The 13492-nt window shown below is 44.8% G+C and overlaps 1 protein-coding gene across 1 annotated transcript in view; it reads left to right on the top strand.

Moving 5' to 3' along the window:
* jph3b (junctophilin 3b) overlaps positions 1-13492 on the top strand; it is a 34167-nt gene that overhangs the window by 9036 nt on the left and 11639 nt on the right. The window contains exons 2-3 of the mRNA XM_069715150.1: positions 4131-4617; positions 6271-6636. Of these exons, the coding sequence (XP_069571251.1) occupies positions 4131-4617; positions 6271-6636 (853 nt within the window). The remainder of the gene's footprint in view (positions 1-4130; positions 4618-6270; positions 6637-13492) is intronic.

The raw sequence follows: 13492 nt of genomic DNA, 5'->3' as shown, positions 1-13492 counted from the left end.
GTCAGAGTAATCATGAAGTATAAAAGCGAGTTTCTCCAGTTTCAAGTGCTGAATAGCGATGGTTGTGCAAGTCCAACGCATCCACAAGATGCAGTATGCACGTGGCCTGTGGGGGCAGTGTGGAGGTGTGACCGGTTCAAGGACCTGCAAAACTGAATAGAAAACAAATCTGAGACTTACGGCGGGTTTTTCAAGGTTAAGAGAATCAACCAATGAGCTAATAACATTAAAAAGGTTGCAACCTTGTAGTTAGTTGCACGAAGAGGACAACCGAGGACACTTAATCAGGATCAAGTTCACTGCCCAAAACCATCTGTTTGGGAAACAGATTTCCAGAAGTGAGATAACTTTGGGCAGAGCCGCAAGTAGCAGGGAGCTCCCTACGTTATAATAAATAATACTGAATACGATGTCCTGCCTCGAACTGTACGAGCTTGTAGATGCATGTAGAGTTATGTCAGTTATGTCCAGTGACTGTATAAAAGTGTTTCGTAGCTTCCGGGGCTGGAAAATGAGGCCGACGCGGAAGCGACTTAAGCTGCAATACCACCGAGTGCCACTAGATGTCGGCTCCAAAAAGCCTCCGTAGACTCCCATTCAACATAAAAGTCTCAGTGATAGTCTCAAGTTATCTCGGTGTTGTTAGCTAAAGTCGCTCCTTTTCTAGTTTTCTGGAGGTCCATCTGAAAATAATCCCTCATTCATTAGAAAAGAAGATTCAAGAAGACCTGTTTTTGGGGGCGTGTCTGTTTGATTGACAGGCCTGTGGTGCAGTCAGGATACGGCTATCGGTGGGCGGGACGTAGTATGGTCTGGTTTCCAATCAGATAGAGTCAAATCCACCCAAACTCCAAAGGACGTGTCAAGAATACGAGTTGGGTTTAATAAAAGTGCAAATTTGGAGAAATCTAAAGAATTGACTAAATTTAACGCACAAAGAGCGTGAATATCCCGTCAACATAAAGAGCGTTCGTAGATTAAATACCATTAAACTTCCACAACTCAAACACAGAGAGAAGTGCGTACGTTCCTCTTTTTTTGTATCGCTATTTTTTATTCTTGTGTTATTACGCCAAAAGCTGTCGCTCTCCGTCTGTCTCGTACACGCGAGTGTAACGCGTTAACACGGCGAAACAACACGTTCATAATTCATGAAATAACTGATTTATAACTAAATAACAGACTCCCGGACAAAGCGGCTGAATTTCTTTTGAAGCCTCGTGAAATTTGGACATGTGTGCCGTAACCTTTGAGCGGGAACGCGTAACCCTGAGAGACGGATCGGCTTTTGTTCAACCTAGAAACAGAGAACGGACGCGCGCATTTGTTAAACAGACAATTATGAATTCGGCCCGGGGGTTGACGCGTGATCTGAAATCCGCTGAGCCTCTGTGATGTTTTCCGCAGCTTTGATCTCGTTAACCCTTTTCCGTGCGGCCGGCCGCGGCCCGGAGTCGCGGGCCCGTACGATCGCCGAGCGCTTTCCTGTTGGCCTCCGGGCAGAGTCCGGGAGAAATCGTTTTTGGCGTGCGAGCTGCGAAGTGGATTTTCCTTTTTGCAAACTGTAGGCCTCGGGTCTGAGGCCTCCACATATCCAATACAACCGTGACGGGGTCCTCGTGAAACGTGATAAGAGGAGGGGCTTAAAGGAGGCGAAGCATCGGACGTGTTCATGACTTCGTGTTCACTGAAACCTGCAGATGTTTTTTTTTTTTTAAATCGATGGAAAATCACTCTGGTTTTTTTTCAGCACCACGGAGAGCGACAGGCAGACTTTTGGAAAAAAAGCAGCCCAGTTTCCACCCGCCACACGGCATCACATACAGGGTGTTCATTCATTTACCTGGCTGTAATTAATGCAATAATCTTACCTCTGTGAAGGTTTCTGAGGTGTTGATTCAACGTTATGGACATTTTAAAATTAAACTTTGGTTGCTATGAAACAGACATACAGGAACAGAGGTTGGACGTTTCCAATGTCATAACACACACGAACTGCATGTGGTGTAAATTACGAGCTGGTCTTTATCGTACTTTATACATTTTAAGACTCGTTTTACGTTCCATAACGGGAATATTAAAACCTCAGTCCAACTTGAAGTTAAAGGAAAACTTCATCGATTTTGGAAATGTGTTCGTTGGCTCTCTCTCGCCGATAGTTAGACGAGAAGGTCGATGCCTCTCTCTCTCTCTCGTCTCCACGGTGGATACGAAACTACAGCCAGTTTAGCGCGATCCCTCAAAAACAGCAGGAGGCAGGAAGTCTGGCTCCGTCCTCGCGTAACAAAATCCACCTCACGGTGCTTTAAAAGCTCATTAATTAATCGTATTTTATTGATCCAATCTGTTTATTAGCTGAAGTATAAAACAGTAAATTATTATTTTATGGTTTGTATGTACGTGTCATGTGCCTGTTTTTGTTTCCCTTTAGCAGCAACTTCCCCGAAAAAAGGCCACGAATGAAATGAAAGTGTGAGTTATTGATTACCTTTGACTGAAGCCCAGAGAGCCCCCCTCTCCCCCCCGCCCCCGCTTTTCAGGCTCATATTTACTTGTCATTTGACTCTCAGTATAAATGTGGAACGTATTCTTTTACAGTACAGTAAAGGTTCAGTTTCTCAGGCGTTGATTCAACTTTATGGACATTTTTTTAGAGGCTGCTGTTGAACAGTGTTCGCTAAAAATTCTCTGCATAAAAGGAAATAAACGTACTTCCCAAAATGTAGAACGTATTCTTTATATAAAAAAAAAAATTAAAAAAAACAATGAACAAATCAAATAGATAGTAACATTTTTTTATTTTAATTTTTTTTTTATTTTTTTTAGCTGTTTCGCCGTCGTTTGATTTTTGGTTTTCTGCACCGTCAGCATAAAACACAAGCGATGCTCGGTGCATCTTTTCTTCTTCTTTTTCTGCTGCCCTCCGTCTCGCTGTCCCGTTCGAGCGGTCCGACGGCCATTTAATGAAACGGTAATCTTGCCAAGCTGTTGCACGAGTCTTTGTTGGTGTGTGTGTTCTTTGAACTGTCTGTCAGATGGTCGTACATCTGCGTCCTGACGTGATTACAAAGGCCTGACCAGATGTGCTGGCCAGCTGTCGTTGACACAGCCTATTTGTTTGTGTGTGTGTGTGTGTGTGTGTGTGTGTGTGTGTGTGTGTGTGTGTGTGTGTGTGTGTGTGTGTGTGTGTGTGTGTGTGTGTGTGTGTGTGTGTGTGTGCACCGGTATGAGGGATCAGAGGCAGCATGTCGTCCTGACGACAGGTTCAGCTTCAGGTTCAACACACCATCTCGCCGTCAGGCTTCTTTTAAAAAGCGCCGTGCGCGCGTGCTTGCGTGCGCGTTCGAGTGCGTCTCATAAGATCGACTTCATTCAGCAACTTCCCATTTCACTGACACTCGAGCCCACGAGGGAAACGTTTGTGTGTTTGTGCGATGGAGACGCGGTTGCAGGCCATATATGGTCATGTAGTTCGGGGAGAGCGAGTGCGTTCGCCACAGAATGAATCAGAGTGCTGTTACATCAGAGGTACGGGCAGGCAGGCGGGATGGATCACTTGGCCTCCTGTTGGAACACACACACACACACACACACACACACACACACACACACACACACACACACACACACACACACACACACACACTTCCGTTTGACTGTAAGAGAGAGAGAGAGAGAGAGGGGAACGACGGTAACACACATACTCGGATGCCCTACTTTTCCAGCAACATGGAGATGTAAGGACCGTTATGCAGCAGGGAATGCGGGTAGTGCGGAGGCACCGTGTGAATGGAGGGGAGGGGCGAGAGGAGGCCACGCCCACTTCTCCCCAACACTTTACGGTACTGTACGTAAAAGTGGGAGGAGTTACTGAGGAAGACTCTCCGACACTTAACAATACCGTACTACTATATGTAGTGTTCGGTCGAGTTACGAAAAATGAATGGCCTTCCTTCGTAGCTCACTCTCTCGCTCAATGACTTTTATTAAATATCAGTCGTTCATGTTTCGGGTTTCATAGTATTTTGTGTGCGCAGCACTGTGTCTGAACTCTTGGTAATCGATTGGAGCTTCAATAGAAACTTTATTTTCCTAGAGTTGGTGTTAAATTTGTTCTCGTCTTCCTCCAGGAACATTTCAGGGCCAGTGGGTCGGCGGGATGCGTCACGGCTACGGAGTCCGTCAGAGCGTCCCGTACGGCATGGCGGCCGTCATCCGCTCGCCGCTCCGCACCTCCATAAACTCCCTCCGCTCCGGTTCCGAGCACAGCAACGGCACGGCTCTGCTGGACCGGACCGGGGCGGTGGTTCCCGGTCCTCCCCCCGTCCCCGGCACGCTGACCACCAGCGTCTCCATGTGCAGCACTGGCAGCAGCGGCAGCAGCCCCGCCGTGTCCCGCGGAGGCTTCGTGCTGACGGCGCACAGCGAGGCCGAGCTGCTGAAGGGGAAGAGGAAAGGCGGCCTCTTCCGGAGGTCCATCCTGTCCGGGCTCAAGCTGAGGAAGTCGGAGTCCAGGAGCTCGCTGGCCTCCCAGAGGTCCAAGCAGAGCTCCTTCAGGAGCGAGGCGGGGATGAGCACCGTGTCCTCTGCTGCGTCTGATATCAACTCCACCATCAGGTAATGAAGGCAGTAGATGGGTGGTGGTGGTGGTGGGGGTGGGGGGTTGGGGGCTCTGCTCCCGGCACAGATTGGAGATAAAAAATGGACGTAGTCTCCGCAACCTCTGCAAAGTCAAGTCAATGCAGAAGTGCCTTAAAGTGCAATACCACTGAGGGCCACTATGTTTGGGGGGCGTTTCTGTTTTCATTGACATGCCTGGGGTGTGGGCAGGTTTCTTGGTATTGGTGGGCGGGGCATAGTGTCCTCGTCCGAATATGGTCACATCTTTTTTGAAAAAAAAAAACAAGATGGCGACAGCTGAAATGACAGACTGGAGGCTTCAAAACACCCAACAGGGGGGACACCAAGTTGACGGCCACTTGGCTGCAATCAACGCTCACCTTTTTACTAGTTGGAACCAAGCGGTAACCATTAGCGACGTCACCCGTTGGTTTGTGAACGGCCGTTTATGAAGCCTCGAGTTCGGTGTTTGCCAGTTTGAAGCCAGAAGTGACCATATTTGGACGAGCTGGGGTGGGGGCGGAGCAAGTAGTGGATCTGACTGACTTTATCTGATTGGAAACCAGAGGACACTATGCCCCGCCCACCCAAATCGGACACCTGACCGCACCACAGACCTCTCAATCAAACGGACACGCCCCCCCCAAAATTTTGAAGCTTATTTTCTAATTAACGACGGGATTATTTTCAGATGGACTGTAAGAAGGAGCCGACCGCTAGTGGCACTCGGTGGTATTGCAACTTGAGGCACTTCCGCAACGCCCTCATTTTTCAGATCCGGTGTGTTTTATTAGTTTTTAATTAGAGTTTATTACAAGATCGTGGTTTCTTCTTCTTTTAAAAGTCTTGTCAGTAATGACTTTGAGACGTGTTCGGGAGCCTCGTGAGCATATAGTGAGCGAGAGACGACTGTCCTTCATCTGGAGGACAGAGATTCACGACAACAACAAGCCTCCGACCTATTTAAGTGTCTTTGAAATGGATTGACGTGCAGTCTAAAGTGGCCTCGAGGTCGAGGGCCCGGAGCTCAGCCGGCCCGGTTCCTGTTAAAAAAGTACCCGCCCCGTTTAATCGAGAGCATCGGGATCTTCGACGAATCCATCGCGTGCCTTCGGAAAAAAAAAACACTTGACATCAAATTCCGAGTACGCTGGATTGAGGTGTTTATTTTTAAAGGCTCTAATTACAAGATGGCAAGAGTCAGCAGCTCTTAACCCGCTTGTTGGCAAATTGTCTGACAGCAAGCTTATCTGGTCTGATTAATTATTGGCAAAGACGCTAATGAGCGAAACTTCTAGTTTGTTTTTGTTTTTTTTCCATTCGACTGCACAGAAAAACAAACCGTAAAATGAAATACAACATTTATAACTCGTATATATCAGATGTACGACTATTAATCGCTCATTTTCTTACGCGCGAGTTTTCTTTTTCACCGGACGGTGCAAGTTATGAACATATCACAGACATGAATCATACGTAAGTAGTTTTTTAATGCAATGTGAAACCAAAACTTGTTTACAGTTGAACAAAAACATTTTAGTTTGTTCTGGACACTTTTAAACTTGACCTTGTTTGTTTTTTTCTCAAACTAAGATTATTGTTGAGACTTACCGACGCTCGTTTTACTTTTTAACCTTTCACCTTTTCCAGCCTCGGGGATGCGGACGCGGAGTTGGCCGTCGCCGACGACGACGTGGACGCCACGGCGACGGAGACCTACTGCGGCGAGTGGAAGAACGACAAGAGGACCGGGTACGGCGTGAGCCGGCGGTCCGACGGGCTGCAGTACGAGGGGGAGTGGCTCAGCAACAAGCGGCACGGCTACGGCTGCACCGCCTTCCCCGACGGCACGAAAGAGGAAGGGAAGTACAAGCAGAACGTCCTGGTGAGCGGCAAGAGGAAGAACCTGATCCCCCTCCGGGCCAGCAAGATCCGGGAGAAGGTGGACCGGGCCGTGGAGGGAGCGCAGAAGGCGGCGGACATCTCCAGGCAGAAGGCGGAGATCGCGCTGTCCAGGTAGGAACTCAAGAGATCGTGTTTTCTCCCCGTTCCTTTGGGTTATGTACAATGTGTGTGTGTGTGTGTGTGTGTGTGTGTGTGTGTGTGTGTGTGTGTGTGTGTGTGTGTGTGTGTGTGTGTGTGTGTGTGTGTGTTTTCTGTCCTCCAATGGCAATAATAACGCAAATTCAAGCAATCTCCACAATGTTGGCGGGAGTTTCGAATTTTGCAAAATCACCCGGTCTTTTCCACAAATGGACAACAGGAGCTCTGCTGAAAGTTTTACAGCATAAAGTAGCTTTTTCCAAACAAAACTCGCTTCATAAAAACAAAACAAAAAATAACTGCTGCTAAATAATCGGAAGAGTTACGGAAAAACCGTAGGTGACGGGGTTTGTGGGAAATGTGGTCTTATCGCGGGAATGAGAAAAGTATTGTTTTAGTTTCATTCACACTTCCAGTTGTAAGAGATTTCACTTTTTTGTGGAACTGCAGGCCTACGTGTTCATTTAATACGATTTTAAAAAGCATTTCAAACTCTTTTTTGTTTGTTTTATATCTGTACAGGAAGTGCGCTCCGCCTGCGAACACTCTTGAATGGCTCCGTTCATCGTTATAATGGAGATCAATGACAGATTAAGGACAGGATTAAGGTTAAGGTGAAATGAGGGTTAAGGAGTTCACGGCGAGAGCGAAGCCAAACCGTTCCTGATCGTAACAGAAAAACATTCATTTTGGAAAGAGGTCCATTTTCTTGGTGCTTTTTTTTTTTACGCCGCTAATTAACGCATCGACCAATCACATCGTGCACTGCGGGTGTTGTAACCTTTAACCCGACTGACGTGAACCGCGATGCGTTTTAAAGGATCTCCGTGTCAGTTTAAAAGAATTAAATGAGTGCTTGGTTTACAAAGATATCGATGCTTTCCTCCTACAAGTGGAAAATCGTAATACTTTAATATCAGCTGTGCCGATTCTTTTAAAAGATATATATTTTTGCCATTTTGAATCCATCAGATTTTTTTTGCTGAAGAACGAGTGAATTTGAAGTTTTCCTGGAAAAATTGCCGCAAATTCGCATCGTAGCTTTTAATGTAAAATATTCGCCGGTATTTTGAAATTTTCGCGACGTTGATTCGTCAGTATGAAAGAGACGATTTAAAAAAAAGGAAAAGAGGTAAAGTAAAAAAACAGAGACCGAAAGAGATAAATTTCCGTATTAGGCTGGCGGGCGGCCGGAGAGGAGCTCAGCCGGAGTCGGTCGTCTTGATTATGTGCTTATGAGCTTACTTTGCGTGTAGTATGTGAATGCAGCTGCTCGAGTTTGTGGAGTGCGCACGTATAAGTAAAGGTCCGATCCCATTAGCGCCGATGACATGTCATCCTGTTCCTCAGCGGGCCGGCGGCCGCTCACCCGGCTCACCTGGTTCACCTCCGCGGAGAAGTCACGTACCAGAGACGCAAAACGGATTAAAAAGTGAGGCAGGCGTCAGTCACTCAGTTTCACTCCAAGAAAATCTTTACTTTCAATATTTGAGTTTTCTGTTTTACAAACGATTTCTCAACAGTGGAAGTTCTCAGTAGAAGTTCTGCTGAAGGCACGTAGCAGGCCCTTTCAAAATAAAACTTAATAATAACAATAACAACAATAAACTTTATTCGTAACGCACCTTCCATACGAAGAAATGCAGCTTAAAGTGCTTCACAGCAGAAGAACTACATGCAGTGTTTCACAAAAACAGATATAAAGGAACATTAAAAAATATAGAAAAGAAATGAGATGCATAAGAAACAGATAAAATGCACAAAATTGAACACAAATAGAGTTGAAATATAAAATAAAACCTGCTTCATCTGCAAAAATAGTTCTGCATTTACGGTCCGAAAGACTCTTCAACATCATCATCGTCACAACAAACCGGCAAAAAAAACAAGAAGGTGTCTGATCTCAGCGTACTTCCTGTGAATAACAAAATATTCTAAGTAAATTTAAGTAATTATTTTAATTTAGTAAATCGCTCTAATCCACTCGTCTAATCTCGTTTCATTGATTGGACTCTAGGTTTGCTAAATCCCGACTCCCAATTCGATTTGGTTGATGTCATTCAGTTAAATTAAGTTAATTCAATTAAGTTCTCCAACTTTTTCCAAAACAACTCTAGTTTGAGTGACGTAATGATTTTTCTGTGTTCGGAGCTAAAAAAAAAAAAACAACAACAAAAAAAAGACGGTTTGTTTTTGTTTGTAACTTTGATAAAGAAATGACTGCATTTTATGATATTTTAAAAATGAAGATAATGAATAAAAGGATTCATTTATTTTTTCCTCAACACTTTATCCTCTTTGTTTCATTTTGTACAAAAAACACAAAAATGTTAAGCAGCGTTTTTACGGAGGGTTTTGCGAACCTTTTTTTTTTTTGGCGCTGGATCCTGTAAGTTGATGATCATGTCATCGTCTTTTATTTTTTGTACAGATTACATGTTGTTTGAGAAACGGCGAACTTGTGCGTGTTTCTATGCATAAATTGTCGGTACGTTAGACGTGTTCTACGCGTGTGCACGAGAAAACTCGACATCCTGACAATAACATTTTGTTTATTTATTTTTGGGCTGGACATCATTAAAAAAAAAAAAAAAAGAAAAGTGTGTGAAAATGACAAAAAAAATTGGGAATACAGTACAAACATATAATGAAAACAACATGCTGCACATCCTGTTTTACTTATCAAGCAAATGCCCGGTCAGCACTTTTGCTTGGCGGATCGTCCACGTGGACGGATCGTCCATGTGGACGTCCGTTCTGATCCAGATGTCAAAAGTTTACATGTAAGCTGTCTTTTAAAAAAATAAATAAAAAAAAAACACGAGTTGGCCTTTTAAAAATGTACCAGATGTTTTTTTTTGTTTATTTACATTTGAACAAACCCTTTGGTCAGCAGTTTCCCCCCCCCGACCCAAAATGTCCTTTTTTATAAACTTCATACTCTGGTATGTGTTAAACTTCAAGCTTGATGCGCTGTGGATGTTTTGGAGGGCAGCGGGCGGGAGGGGAGGGGGGTGTATTATTTTTGGGGAGGGACGGAGTGTCCTTGTTTTAAGTAGGGTGCCACTTTGTGCACGCTTGATGCAGATGAACCCAGATTTCACAAACAAAAAAATGCTACAACCTCGAAATAATATGAGAACGAATGCGATTAAACGTCTCTGATCTTCGGTTTAATTAAACTGACGACGGCGCTTCACCGCTTGGTTTGTTTTCTTAAAACGCCAGTAGATGATATATATCCAGATGTTGATGTCGTCTCCGTGGAAACGCAAACAGTCAAACTCTTAAATTTACGCTCGATTTTAAAAACCACAGCTTGTTTTGTTTGTTTTTTATTGTTGGGTTTTTTTCAGCCGTCTTTGAAACAGAAGCCGTATAAAGTTCCCAAGAAAAGTCTAACCCAGATTCAGACAGCAGCACAGGACAGCCTCTCTGTGTGTGTGTGTGTGTGTGTGTGTGTGTGTGTGTGTGTGTGTGTGTGTGTGTGTGTGTGTGTGTGTGTGTGTGTGTGTGTGTGTGTGTGTGTCCCAGAACTGCACACCAGGGTATTTCCTTGTGGAACACCAGGAGAAACCCGGAGAGGTGAAACAGTCACGGGATAATTGCGGCAGCTTCTCTTTCTTTCTTTGGAAAGCACGACGGAAAAATGGTTCAAGGATGATGCGACTCTTTCTCTCTGACTTCCTGGAGTGTGTGTGTGTGTGTGTGTGTGTGTGTGTGTGTGTGTGTGTGTGTGTGTGTGTGTGTGTGTGTGTGTGTGTGTGTGTGTGTGTGTGTGTGTGTGTGTGTGTGTGTGTTTCTAAAATTGTTCATAGATGTGTGTTTGAATCCAACTTACTTAAGGACATGTCAGCAAACGGAGAGGTCAAAGGTCAGGCCATTTAACGTCAGCCGCCCACGTGACTGATGTTAGAGTAAACCTGGGATTTGTTTATGTGTGTGTGTGTGTGTGTGTGTGTGTGTGTGTGTGTGTGTGTGTGTGTGTGTGTGTGTGTGTGTGTGTGTGTGTGTGTGTGATACCACGGGGCTGATTACTGTTGTCCCATGTGCTGATGTGTCATCAGGCTACCTGTGATTAGTTGGTACCAGATAAATGCACCAGTGACTCACTGCGCTTTGTGGACGGAGTCATTCACTGCAATCCAGTGACCTCGTTTCATCAGCGAGCCCGAAGCCCAACACACAGTCATACACGCGCGCACACACACACACACACACACACACACACACACACACACACACACACACACACACACACACACACACACACACACACACACACACACACACACACACACACACATTGTCAGGCGTGCTGCAAACTGGAAAGCTCTGTGCAATATGAATCATCATCATCAGCTGGTTTCGGAGCGATGACAGCGATGATAAAGGAGTTTATTTTAAAAAAAATGAGCTTAATGAGTCGTTTCTAACTCGCAGAAAATGATGTATAATTTAAGAAAACAAATTATTTTATTTTATTGAGAGTTTGGAGTAATCAGATTTTATGGAAAGTGTGGGAGTGTTCCCTGTTTGTTGATTATCATTGTGTCTCATTGTAAGCTCGGGGACATTTCCTTGAAATTAATTATCCTTAAGAGGAACAATATTAAGTAGCCCTTTTGATTTGGAGCTCTTCTAGTGGATTTAAAAATCTGAAAAACGTACAGGAAGAGGAAGAGATCCATCCCTCCCCCCGTACAGTGACTGTCCAATCGTAGACGACGTAAAAGTGTTTGTAGCTTCCGGCTCTGAACAATGAGGCCGACGCTTCAAGCTGCAATACCACCGAGCGCCACCAGAGGTCGGCTTCCAAAAAGTTTCCATAAACTCCCATTCAACTGTACTTATTCAGTTGGAGAAACGAGCTCCAGAAAGCAACAAAACAAACTACATCTCCTCTCTGTTGCTAGGGGTCGTTGCTAAGGGGCGGGCCTACTTCCCGGAGTGGTAAACATCGCATACGTTACAGTCGCTTCTGCTGACGCGAACCGACTGTTTTCCAGTTGTCGGTCATAACCCCATGTGTTGCCATGGAAACGGAGTTCACGCCAACAAAACGTTACCGAATGGCGCCACAATATGATTCACATTTATATTACATGTTTTATTTAGTTGGTAATTTGTTGTGTAGTCGCAATATTACAGGAGAGAGTGATGCTTTAATGTCATTATTGTCGTTTTTACTCCACTACATTTATCAGACTTTTCGTATGAAGATTTAACACAACAGATTTAAAAAAAAAAAATTTTTTTAAAAAATCTTATAAAATTCAACATTTGACCTTCTTGCGAACAGCCGTGTAGTCGAGGTGACGTCAGATGAGTCGTTAACAGCTCCAACAAACACAGATTATTGTTTTTTTCTCCCCTCTTAACTTCTCACATGGTTTCATTTGAATAAATGTTCAAATAATCCAATTTCTCCGGGAAAAAAAAATCAAAGATTAGACAACGAGTCCGGAAACTTGGTTATGAAGTATTTTCACAGCGATGTATTTGTTACTTTTACTGAAGTCGAAGATCTGACTCGTCCTCCACGGCTGCCCGGCGGTGATTCATTGATGTCGAACACCTCTTAACTCTCAGTCCTCTCCGTTCTCACCTCCTTCCTTCCTCATCACCTCCCTCCATCTCTCCTTCCTCCGTCTCTCCTCCATCTGCAGCTCTGTGTTGTTGTTGTTGTTGTTGTTGTTGTGTGTTTTTCTTCTTCTTGGACAGGAAGCTGTGTTGTATAATCAAGCCCTCTTTGAACGGGCAGCTCCTTTTGTTTTTTCTTTTTGTTTTTTTTGCTCTCTCTCCAGGCAGAAACAGATTGTTTCTCTCCGGTAAAGACGGGAGGGAGGACAGGAAGTTGCGGAGGAGTAAAAAAAGGGATGGAAGGAGGAGGGAGAGTTTAAATGACCCGAGATTTCTGTTTACAAAAATATATTTATGCCATTTAAAAAATGGACTCACACACACACGGCTGGTGTCGAGTATACTGTGGACCTGGTGGTGCTGGTGGTGGTGGTGGTGGTGGTGGTGGGGGAGGGGGAGGGGGAGGGGGTGGGAGGGGGGGTGCAAAGAGAAACAGAGAGGATAACAAAATCAATAGCCATCGACATGCAGCGCTGCATCAAGACTGTTACTCGCCAGAGAGACAGAGAGGTGGAGGAGGGGTGGAGGAGGGTGGAGGATGGGGAGAAGGGGAGGGGGGGGGGGGCAATGGAGAGGCGAAATTGTACCAAATGGAAACAGAGATGGTCGTAATTGAGAGGAAACATCTTTTTTTGATCAATGGAGACGGTGGAAAAGATGAAAAAGACGGGCGGTCGTTAGGAAGAAGGAAGGGACAATTAGGAAAGCAAAAAAATAAAAAAATAAATAAATGGAAAAGGAAATAAATAAAGAATGAGTGAAAAAGGCTGCGGAGGAGCTGAGACGAAGCCGGTGCCACGGCGACAGTCATTATTTTTCTGATAGTAAACCTGTTTTTCTGAGCTCAAAGATTACAAACACGAACAACATCGTCGAACTGTAAAACCTCAGCTGTGATTGTCCTCCTGTGAGGTATCATGTAACATGTTGATGCTGCTGCTGTGAGTGTGTGTGAGTGTGTGTGTGTGTGTGTGTGTGTGTGTGTGTGTGTGTGTGTGTGTGTGTGTGTGTGTGTGTGTGTGTGTGTGTGTGTGTGTGTGTGTGTGTGTGTGTGTGTGTGTGTGTGTGTGTGTGTGTGTGTGTGTGTGTGTGTGTGTGTGTGTGTGTGTGTGTGTGTGTGTGTGTGTGTGTGTGTGTGTGTGTGTGTGTGTGTGTGTGTGTGTGTGTGTGTGTGTGTGTGTGTGTG

The sequence above is a fragment of the Brachyistius frenatus genome, unplaced genomic scaffold, assembly GCF_029030835.1.
Source record: "Brachyistius frenatus isolate BFR_SWC_R1_liver_20210118 unplaced genomic scaffold, ASM2903083v1 Contig_139, whole genome shotgun sequence".
NCBI classification, from domain to species: Eukaryota; Metazoa; Chordata; class Actinopteri; family Embiotocidae; genus Brachyistius; species Brachyistius frenatus.
The sequence above is the reverse complement of the archived record's forward strand: the minus strand, read 5'-3'. Positions and strand labels throughout refer to the sequence as shown.